Raw genomic sequence first — 12,565 nt, forward strand, 5'->3', positions numbered from 1 at the left:
AATCTTGTTTTCTTGTGCCCAGTAATGCATAATTTCATTTGATAAACACGTTTAGATTGAATGGTAATTTATAATCAGTCACAAGAACGTCGAATCTGAATCACTTGAAAAAACACGGGGGTGCTTAACTTTTTTCCAGGTGTATATATATATTCATAAGCCATTACCCGTCTTACGTGTCGGTCTTAGATGACTTAATATAATTGGTATCAACTTCAATTCCTGATTTACATGCGAGTTTGGTGTTTTGTAACAAATATTACATTACATAGTATTACTGTTATATATTTGTAGCAATTTTCTTTGTTATAGGGTTTATATGATGTCATTGATTGAATTTGTGTTAAAGGCTTTTATTTTCTGATCATGCATATTCTAAGTTAACACTGCTAATAATGATCATTCTTAAACGGTTGTGCTTATCTGTATTGTCTACTTGTTTTTCTATGTGTACGCGGAAGTAATAGTAAGCTACCACAGATACATAACTAGTACACAGCTTTAATTTCTTTTTTTTTATTGTTCCAACCCCTAGTGACACAGCAGTAAGTCTCAAGACGTATATCGCTAAAATCGGGTTTTGCTACCCGTGGTTGGCACAGCACGGATAGCCCATTGTGTAGCTTTGTGCTTATCAACAAACAAACAAAACTTATGATTGCATTTTACAACTTAAAACTAGGGATGACTTCTAAGTAAAGAGTAGTAATATAAGTTCTAGTTATACATTTCCCTTTGATGTCAATACATGTTTCCATAGAACGCGTTTTTTGTTATTGTTGTTTGCTATATGGTCTTTATATTGAAGTTAACTGGACAGAGACTTGACGCTGCCTGAATATAATATTATCTCTATGATTTCTTATGGAATTATCAAGAATGCCATGGGTAGCACACGTGCTCTGGGAGAGATTATACTATTTTTTTTATGTAGTTGTTATGCTTTCTTAATCTCCACACAAAAAGAGCAGTGCTGTCTGAAAGTGTTGTGCACCCGTCCGTCTTTTATTGTTTTGACTATATTAAAGATTGTTTTCCACTTTGTTTTATTAAGTTGTGTTGTTCCATTTTTTCAACTGCATCAGAGACAGAACTGTTAAATTTCGCATAACATTCTTGCATGCGAGTTGAGGGCAGAAGATGGGCCAATAGTTAGTTGGGGTAGAAGGGGTCAAATGTTATAAAATACGAAAGAAATCGGCTTTTTGCCTTTAAGAAGTGTCCATTTATTCTTTCTAATTATCAAAAATGCCGACATTACTTCAGGCTCTCTTTGCGTAACTTCGTGGCTGTTTCAATCTACTATTAAACCCTCCGCTAGGTCTTAGTTAGTAAGAGGTTTGTTTCAGTTAAGTTGCATAGTGTGACTAACCCGCCTGTCCAAAAGAAGAAAAAAAACACTATTATGTTAGTGGGTGTCACAAAGTATGGACAATTTTAAAATCTTAAAAGACTACATCCTGATACTTCAGATCGAGAGGGCTGCTGGGGGAAGGGGCAAAGATTTCCAATGTAGGGCCAGCCCCCCACCCTCGTTGGATACTCCACTGCCTGGAAGGTAACCAGTGTGTCTGAGAATACGACACTAGTGTGTTTCTGATGATACTGTCACGCCGATAAGAGACGAGAGGTTTCACAGAAAATATGACCCACTGTAGTGTCATGTTGTATGATGTAAAAATAAGTCAGAAGAACGCATATATTGTTTTTAATGGTAGAAGTTAACTTATTCAAGTGGTGTTTATTGAGTGCTGAATTACTTTCTTGTTTAATAGAAAAAGGGGGATTGCTATTTATGTTGATAAAAGACAAATCAGGATTATTGGTGTAATGAATTAAACCTTAATCTTCTGAATTAGGAGCTACTTTATTATAGTGTTGACATATATATATATTGTTTTTGGTAAGATGAAGTACGGAAAAAGGTAACATAGAAGAAAAGGGGGTAATTTCATTAGTTTTGTTTTCAAAATCGTCGTCACTACGGCATAATTTATGTATTCTGGTTAGTTGGAATTTTGGTATGTTTCTTATTAACGGAATATGCCTGGAGTTATGGGTCTTTAGTATAATGAGGCTGAAAGAATGCCATTATTCGTGAAAGAGATGCTTATGTCAAGAAATTATTTGGTTTGTTGAGAAACGGTTTGTTTGTTTCTAATTAATCACAATAGACTATCTGTGCTCTGCACACCATGGGTGTCGAAATTCGGTTTCTAGCGTTTTAAGCCCGCAGACATACCACTGTGATAAATGAAAACACTTAACATTCTGAAGAAACTGCTTCAGTTTTTCAATAGTACAGATAGCTAAACCTCAGATGTCATCTCTGTACCTTTGACATTGTTTAGGGATAATTCCTGTGTAATTTTGAAACATTTGTTCTTTGACATAAGCAACAAATAAATAAGCGTAAGCGGACCCCAATCTTTATTCCTATAACTACACCTTTCACCTGATTGTAGTGACGAATTACATTACTTTTATAGGCAAAAAATCAAAGTTTTTACCCCATCAAATTTCAAACTAACAGCCATAAGCAAAATTACAATCACGAAGGTGGTAAACTCCAAGTAATTTAATACAAATTTCAGTCTTGTCAAATTTTACATTTAGCCCAAAATTTATGTTTCAAAACAGGAGATGGTGGAGACAAAAAAGTAAACATCTCAGGGTTTGTTTGTTTTTTGAGTTTCGCGCAAAGCTACACGAGGGTTATCTGCGCTAACCGTCCCTAATTTAGCAGTGTAAGGCTAGAGGGAAGGCAACTAGTCATCACCACCAACCGCCAACTCTTGGGCTACTCTTTTACCAACGAATAGTGAGATTGACCGTCACATTATAATGCCCCCACGGCTGAAAGGGCGAACATGTTTGGTGGGACGGGGATTCGAACCCGCCGATTGCGAATCGAGCTCCCTAACCACCTGGCCATGCCGGACCTACATCTCGGGGAGTGATATGAATAAAATAAGGATTTATCCAACTTATTAAAGAATAATTTCAGTTGTATTTTATTAAAAAGCACAACTTTCGCATTTTTCGAGATCTATTCCTTATTAATGAGATCTAAATATGTATCTTTTGGTCTAAATGTCATAAAAAGTTTAAAGCAAACATTGGATCAATTTAATAAATTTTCCTCCGGTGCGTCAGCGGTAAGTTTATGGACTAAAGCGCTAAAATCCAAGGTTCGATTTCCCGCGGTGAGAACATCGCAGAGAGCCAAAATACTTAATGAAGTCACCGTAGGCACTTGTATTTGTATTTATGGCAATGCTACTAAGGCTATTTGCTTCAAGGTTAGTGACGGCTGTGCAAATAGTCCTCGAATAGCTTTGCGCGAAATTCAACATACAAATAGTATTGGTAATTTGAAATATGCTTTCGATCTTCCCCTTCTTCGATATCTATGTCTAAAAAAATGTAATTCATTCACTTGCTTACATTCATATTTTTGTTTTCCTGTGTTTATTTTGAATGTGATGCATTTCACGATCAATATGTTCACTGAAAGTAACGGCGATAGAGTCTAATAGTTTGGTTTGTTTTGAATTTCGCGTAAAGCTACACGACGACTTTCTGCGCTAACCGTCCCTAACTCAACAGTGAAAGACTAGAGAGAAGGCAGCTAGTCATCACTACCACCGCCAACTCTTGAGCTACTCTTTTACCAACAAATAGTGGGATTGACCGTCACATTATGAAATCCCCACGACGAGGGCGAGTATGTTTGGTGGGACGGAGATTCAAACCAGCAGACTGCCTGGCCGCGTATCTAATAGAATCAAGCAACTGAGTTAAAAGATTGGTTGGATGAATGATATGTGTAAAATAGTAAATACGTAAAATATTTAATGTTGAAATCCACTGGAACACTTTGCACTAAATGTTTTTCGCTAAAAATATAAATTCAATGTAGCGTTTCCCATCAGAAATGTATTTAATATTGTTACGTCTCCGTGTGTTAATTAATTTTCCGTAACTTCGTACCGACGAAACTTAAGCGACACAAGACTTTACTTAATAAAACTGGTTTATTCTTTCCGAATATAACTTTACTGATACACTCAACTTCAACAATCGCGTTAAAACAAACGCTAATCAACGAACGTCTCTCGTGCTCTCTGACTGCAGTTCAATTACTCACTGTCTATCCACACATTACATTCCCATCTTTTATATACCAGCGTAACCTATTTCTAGCAAGAAGTAGAACATTCGCCAAAGTACATGATAGTTCTAGAAACGTTGCGTCACAGTGTCATGTGACTCGCTGACACAACAATATAATCAATAATGTGATTTAAGAAGCGTGTTTTAATTATTGGACTTCTACTACTACGTGGGTTATTTTAATCATGTTTTGGTTTTAAATATCAAAATATAACTGAAATTTGTTAGAAGAGCTCTACTTAGCCATTGCCCTCAGTGGCACAGCAGTATATCTGCGGACTTACTATGCTAGAAACCGGATCTCGATACCCATGATGGGAAGAGCACAGATAGCCCATTGTATAGCTTGATTTCAAACAAACGTTTACCATTAATGAACAAGGTCATTTCAGTAACATACTCAAGGAACAAAATATATTGAAAGGAATTAATAAAAATATTTGTACAAAATAAATAACAGCTAAAGATCAGGATAAATTTTTTTGAAAAACAGTCATAAACATATAACACAGCTTAACAAGTTGAGAAAATCATTTTGAATACATCTGTTTAAAATCTGTATTAAATTTCATTCAAAGTTTTCTTGTGTGGCATCTGTTATTTTCTTCCTGCTCTGTTATTACAATACAGTCTGTGATAATTTCACCTTAAAATCGCTACTATAACAGTTGGTTACCTCAGTTGTATCCAGAGCTTTAAATAATTGTCTCTTTTTCGTCAAAGTCCACACAGGCTGGTTCAATTACTTTAGAATCCAAATGTCAAAACAACTTATTTCTACTCTACTCTGTTATGACAATACAATCTGTGATAATTTTACTTTAAAAATCGTCACTATATGCTCTTTATAGCTAAACTCACAATCATGCAGTCTAGATCTATCTCAAGTATCTACGTATCTAACTGGACCTACATTTTGGACGCATATTTAAAGCCCGACTTAGGCTTAGAATGTTCCACACACTATGAGATATTATGATGCAATAATACTCAATTAAAACTACGAGAAAAACTTATAAGGTCCTAGTAGCATGATGCACTAATATAACAATCACCAATTCACAACAATTGAACTACACAATATATATTTCGTAAACAGTTACATAAACAAACTTGCGATTAACTGTCGCTTCTACAAGTAACGAAATTTAACACTCGGGCTAAACTTAATTAAAACAGTCGTGTATATTTAACAAGGCACAAATACAGATATTTTTTAAGGGTGGGGTTCAGTTTGTAAATGGACATACATATATAGAAAATCCAAAAATGATGAAAAATATAGGTGTTACATATTGAGGGCACTTCACATCGAAAAGGGCGGGGTTCGAACCCCCGGAACCCCACTCCTGTATCCACTACTAATATTTAACCGAGACACAGAAAAAGCGGTTTATTCTAATTATAATGATGCAATGATAAAAGGGGGTATGTACAATTTCCTCTTTACTGATCAAATTAGTTCCCTGGTGCGCCAGCAATAAGTTTCAAGGCTTAAAACAATAAAATCTAGATTTCTCTTCCCTACGATGGACAGAGTGTATATAACCCGTTGTGTAACTTTACGCTAAAACACTAAGGTATTTTCAGATAAAAACAATTTTCTTACAAGTATCAGACAGGTTAACCTCCAATAACAGCAGGTTCTTTTAGAAAATAAGTGGAATGTTCTATGGTAGATAACTGAGTCCTCTTAGTGTGTGTGTGAAATAAAGAGAATGAGCAAAGCTGGTGAAAAAAATGCAATCTTTATTATCTAACAGACACAAAGAAAACACAGTGTATATATTTGCGTACATGAAAGGACAATTTTTTCTACTAGCTTGTGCTTAGTCCCACAGCTCTCTTTCTCTCAAGATAGACTTCCATCAAAGTAAATACAGTTAGCTTAAAAATAAGTATTCACTCAGCGATCGTAGAACTGGCTAAGGAAAACAAGCCAGAATTCAACAGATAAAGTCGCTTTATTTGTCCATGAGCAGCACTAACTTGTGACCTCTTTTTTCTCATAGCATTGGTTAGAAGTTGCATTCAGTCAACATTATAATTGGCCAGCAAAGTTTATTAAAATAATCCTTTAATCCAGATACTATACATATTGCTGAAATATCCCTACAGCAGAAAAGACATTACCTACTATATAGAGAGAACAAAGAAACGAAGCAACTAGAATAAAGTAATATTAATGGCTTTCTGAATCACGTTTTGCTGCTATTACAGTGCGAAATATATTTTTTAATTTGTATATCACTAAAGGAGGTAGAAAATACATGATATATTCACATATTACAACACCAACATACTCATAAAATAAGCAAATTGTTTGATCAGCCAGTGTAGAATTTCTCAACAGACCTAGAGTCAAAGCAGTTTATAGCAGATTTCAGGGTCATATTTAATCATACACACACTTATTCAATTACCAAATAGAAAAATAGTTTTAAGTGATAAAAATACTTTTGTCTAATACCATCATAGTTTCAATTAGTTTTGCACATTTTTGCACTTTTAAGTCTTAAAACATATTAATGTGAATAATAATGAGATATTAAAAGACCCGACGTGGTTTTAATATATAAAAATGAAATATATTTTTATAGTATTTGTTTACTTCGCTCTCAAAGAATGTTGGCTACACACAAAACAAATAATTTAGTTTCATACGTTGAATGACGGAAGTTACTGTAATGTTGCAATAACTTACAAAGCAAACATTTATCGTGTTAAACAACAAATAATTTTTATACACGTATGTTTTATTTGTAACTTTTGTCGACGGATCCAGTAAAAATTTAAATATATGTTTTAAACAACTCGCATCCCAGCAACCACTGCTATGGGAGCGGTTAGGAAGTTTTTTTTTCGTGTTGTTTGGATTGGCGTTGTACAATGGTGCTTATGTTCGTCACTAACAAAAAATTAAGCCCATAGTATTTTGAGGGGCATTGAAATTTGAATAGGAAGTAAGGAACAGGATTATAGTTTTGTAATAAGTACATGTAATAAGGAAACCGGAAGAAACAGCGATAACTGAGTGATCTGATACAATAGTGTGAATGTAGAATGTGGAATTGTCATAAGTGCGGAAAGCCAGTCTACTTCGGTATACATTTGTAACTTGTAATGCTATATCAATACTAATAATTAATAATATTTTAATAATACTGTTATATTAATTAGATTAAGTACAGGTATTCAAAGTAACTACTGTTAGTAATATATATTACTTATTAGTATTTAGTGTAAGTAATTAAGTTTATGTTGATTAATTGAACTTAAAAATATAACTAAGTTAAGCTTAAAGTTAAATTTCAACAGTTCAAGTTGAAGAAATTATTACTAGCTCAGAAGTTATCTTAGTCACGTTAGTGTCCTGATAATATAAAAATGACGTTAGTAGTAATAGTATTACTGCTGTCTGTACTTCTCTCTTTAGTAGCACTAACACAGTGACACTACACTACAGTAGTATTAACTTGAGCTGTTATTATTACTAACATTGCAATATGAAGTAGACCATGTTTATAATACTTTATTGAATAATACCTAGTGAAAACTTCAGCTTAAAATTTTTGAATTGTTTAACTTAGACATTCAGCTCTTACTCTTAGTGATTTTACTGTAGACTGTAGTAACAACATTAATAGTGACTTAATTTTTTAATTATTCAACTTACTATTGATGCAGTAGTCAGGAGTCACAAGGGTTAAACTTAGATTTCGTTGTTGAAAAGTTGTTTTTTTTAATAATTTTTCTGAAATTATATCATAAAAGAGTGCTATATAAAATATATGCTTTATCATAGTTTATGTGATTGAAAATTCAAGTTGAAGACTTCATTTTTTCAGCTGAAAGACTAATATCAGTAGGTTATGATTGGCATCCAGAATGCCTGAGGTGTGAAGAGTGTGGAAAAAGATTGAGACCAGGACAGCATCTGGAAGTGAGTACCAAGAGCAGCAGCTTCTTTGAGATGTTTGGTTAGAATTCATATCATATTTACATCATTGTATACATAAGCTATAACAATTCTATGTTATGAAATGTATTCTTAGTAGTACAAGGATTTCAACCTGTGACACTTAGTATGTAATAATGTTTTGAAGTTAATGTTATATTAATTGATTTTGCAAGATATAAGCATGAATTAGACAATTATCTGTGCTTGGCCTGGAACATAATGAGGGAGCACACCAGTAATAGCAACATCATAAGTAGTAATTTGGAGGTTATATTACATTAGTACAATAATGTTGAGTATATTTTATTACCAATCAGTTATTTAAATAAAACTACAAATGGCTTATCTTTTATTTAATTTCTATTATTCATAGACTTACAATAGTGACCCATGAGCAATACATAGAAATTTAAAAATAGTCATGTACCTGGCCACAATCAGTGTGACTAGCACCTCAGTTGCTTTCCCTGGAGGCAAAGCTTATTGATTAGATAGACAAATTTCATGCTAATAGCCCAGTGTATTGTTTTTAAAGGAATGCACAATTGAAAAGATTGGGATTCTTGTAATCCCGCATTCTCAGCACATCAGGCTAACAATGCAACCAAGTAATTACAGACTTATAACAGTTATAAAACTAGTTGTAAAAAAAGGAAATCCATTGTATACTTTAAACAACATTTTACCCAATGATAACCTCACAAGTGATTGAAACGTTGTTATAAAGTTAGAAAAACTCAAATTATTCAACTCAAAGAGCTGCATCTATGGACTTTTATTTAAAAATATAAAACTAGATTAAAGAGTGAACCATGCATGCAACAAAGATGATTTAATTCACCATCCAATAAATTAAGATGGCTTACAGGAGTGAGATAATCACTAGAAGGAGACTGATATAATGAATATAATTGAAGGAGATCAATATAATGTTCAGAATGTTAATAAATTTTCCCAAACCAGCTCTTAAACTTATAACCATTAACCAATTCTCTACTAAGTGAGCTAGTTTGGTTCAAGTTCCAAAGCAGCCAGTGTTTGATTTTGACTGACAGCATTTTGTGTATATGTATTTTATATATTTAATTTCATTCATAATTACTTAAAAAAAATTAATTTTCAGGTTTAATTTGCATAGTTTTTTTTTCGGTCTTGTTACACACGCATAAAACTATTTTCCTTAAGTTTTGTCAATAAAATTGACACACACTGAGGAATTAAAACAAGTTTTACATTCTTTGACAGTGTTCTTCAGGTTGTATTGTTTAATACCCTATATTTCTATCAATGTTTAGATATAAAAAACTGAGAAAGAATTTCTTTCTTAAAATGTGATAACTCGGTTACTATTATGAGGTTAAGTTCTGGGTTCTGGGATAGTTAGAGTCTGTAGACTTACTGGTTGAATTAACCCTTACTGTCATAGGTCATTGATATCCCATGATTTATAAAATATCAATTCAAAAATATTTTTGAGTAAACATTGTTGAAATAGTTTATTTATTTATTTTTGTCTTACTAAAATGTCGATATTTGATAGACAGGTGTGTACATCACACCTGAAAGGTGGTCACCTGCCTAAAAAAGGTTAATAGAACTTAACTGATTCAAACCGTATTCAGGTTAGACTAACTAACCTTCTAATTTTTTTACACGAGTGTCCAGTTAATAGTAGCTTCACCTTTGGAGGCCATTTGATATGATAGAATGGAAAGTCATTTGTTACATGCTTCCTAGAATGGTTGTCTTGATGCTGCTTTGGTGAAAAATTAGTTGAAGGATGAGTTTTATTTGTAGAGAATGCTATGTTAGTTGGCTTAGGTAGTTGCTGCTTGAAATTTGATGCTCTTTGTGCATTTTTATATAAAAAAAAGTAACAAAATGTGATTGGGACATGAAGTTTTGTCATTTTTACCTTATCCATATGTGTGTGTTGTTTTATGGGTTTAATAGTAGCACATATGAAATGCCTGTCATATTTAACATCACATTAAATGACTTCAATATACTGTATATATTTATCATTTTATTTCCATGTGCTTTACTATATAGGCTATTATTGAGGCTAATCCATCAAAGTAGTACAGTATCATCATATCTGTTTGATTTTAACATCATTGTGATAAGCATGTATGTGCATCTCATTCCTCAACAATGTTCTCTGTGATGACTGCTTATAATGTCCTAATTTATAGAAACCTTGTTTGATAATTGTTTTAAATAATTTAACACACCTTTGAAAAGTTACAGTGTAGAACACCTGGGGTTCTACTGGACCACGGCACAAAATTACTATTATAGTAAGTTCTCGATTGAAATTTCAAAAACCAATTGCATTATAACTTTTCTTAAGGTTAGCATGCAATGTGAACAACATAAAAATATGTGTATTCTAGAAGGCATATGTTGACAAATCATAAAATTACAAAATCACATTGCTCCTCAGTATACAAATAAGTAGTATTAAACCATTCCTTATACAAACAGCGTATCAACAAAAGGCCAAAGTTTTATTATACTCCTATATTCAAGTCGTTATCCACCAATATATGATGAAATTACCACAACACTGCAAAATTCAGCGTAAAGAAAACTGAAAGCATATGTTGTGGGTACCCTGGGTCCAACCAGACCCCAGCACAAATGTATCCTTGTAGTAGGTTATTTAATAGGCTTTTATTTAGTCCAGGAGGCAGTAAATAATGTTTTGATTAAACTTTCATTATCAGAATGTAAAAACTACAACAAACAATACAAAATTGTATGCACTTGTTTTTACAATAAAGTGAACATTCTTATATATTTTACAAATCTATTTTGTACTGCATGTTATATTTTGTTGCAAACTACATATACGAGTATATCTGTCATACATCCTGTAGTATGTTCCAATTACTTACACATTTCCTACAGTAATAATTTTATATTTTGAGCCAAGTAGATTTATTCAATTCTTTAATCCTTATAATGAAAATTTAATAGCAAATTCTACAAAGATTTCAATTAAACCATTAAAACTTTTAAGAACAAAATGAAAAAGCATATTGAGTTTGGTTAAGATAATGCTACATTATATAAAAACTCTGTAAGTGACACAAAACGATCAGCTTTTACTACATGTACTTATAGCCTGAAAGAAATTACACTTGACATTAACCCTCATGTTGTGTTTGTATGTATTAGAAGTTTTGTTGCCTATAAAAATTTCTTAACTTCAATGTATAATGCACATAACTCACCACAAATAGAAACTTTGGTAGCAGCTCTCATTTTATTATTAAACAACATGACACTTCCTCCCTCAAATTCAATGGCCTCTTTGTACATGTATGCATCATGTTCTGGCAGAATTATAACAAGTTAATAATAATACAGTATGCTCAGACTCAAATCATGTTAATCATACAGATGTTGTTATAATTTATACTCAGTCCTTTTATTTCAGCATAAAGGTGTTCCTTACTGTCACATTCCTTGCTATAGTGCTTTGTTTGGACCAGCTTTATTTGGTCATGGATCTCGGGTAGAGTCTCACTCTAGTTTTGGACAAGTAGAAAATAAACAAGGAATGTGCGTTTCAAGGTAAACCATGATTGCCGTACATTACATAAATAATGTTTTAAATACAATCATTAACCTTACAACTTCAACCTTGATGATATTGGTAAAAGATATATAGTGTTTTTTTAAATTAACAGCATTTTTATATTCTTTTTTTTTGTCTCAATTGTAGAGTATGTTTTTATGTGGGACCATTTATCTTTCAGCATGGGCTCAGTCCCTGGGACCGACCTTGTAACCATTTTGTACTTGTTATAGTTTTGATGCGATAACATTTAAATTAGTAATCAAATGTTAACGAAATTTGGCACATTATCAGTAAACATCACAATGCTTTCATATGCAAGATATTACATTTTTTTATTAAATCTTAAGGTTTGTAAAGCAGTATTTTTCTCATGCCTTTTTTTTCTTTTCACATGTTGCCTATCTAACATGCAAAAAAATATAAAGTTTTTTATTAAGAAAAGTTAGATAACTATCAGAATATTATAAAGATTTTGCAAATCTGTTATTTTCAGTAATGAATCTCTGTATGGGTTTGGTAGATTTGACCGATCTCGTAACCACCATAAAAAATTAGGAAATAAATATAAATTATGCCTCTTTTATTCTAGAATGAACACAAATTATAACATGGAAACATAACTATTTATACTAAATAGCTTAAATCTCATAACATTATACATTTATATATATTTATTATTTTTATTATATTGACCTTTCAGCCATGCCTGGCTAACAATACGGAAGTTATAATGATGCGGCACATGTGCATTCATGTTATCGTATCCAATAACATAAAACTGACCTTTGTCTTGGCTCTGTTTTAGTAGACTAGTATTTTGAAAAATACAGTCACATTTC

The 12,565-nt window shown here is 32.6% G+C and overlaps 1 protein-coding gene across 3 annotated transcripts in view; it reads left to right on the forward strand.

Moving 5' to 3' along the window:
• Nucleotides 1–7,001: 7,001 nt before the first annotated feature.
• Nucleotides 7,002–12,565, forward strand: part of LOC106470901 (ras association domain-containing protein 2-like) — a 41,735-nt gene continuing 36,171 nt past the window's right edge. Inside the window, exons 1-3 of one of the 3 annotated variants that reach the window (XM_022400252.1) lie at nt 7,002–7,139; nt 8,025–8,119; nt 11,583–11,719. In XM_022400252.1, the coding sequence (XP_022255960.1) occupies nt 11,706–11,719 (14 nt within the window). In that variant the 5' untranslated portion in view covers nt 7,002–7,139; nt 8,025–8,119; nt 11,583–11,705. Of the gene's footprint in view, nt 7,297–8,024; nt 8,120–11,582; nt 11,720–12,565 lie in introns of all 3 variants that reach the window. The other 2 variants (XM_013931481.2, XM_022400254.1) reach the window with 2 other exon arrangements.

Source organism: Limulus polyphemus, unplaced genomic scaffold (assembly GCF_000517525.1).
Source record: "Limulus polyphemus unplaced genomic scaffold, Limulus_polyphemus-2.1.2 Scaffold107, whole genome shotgun sequence".
Lineage (NCBI taxonomy): Eukaryota > Metazoa > Arthropoda > Merostomata > Xiphosura > Limulidae > Limulus > Limulus polyphemus.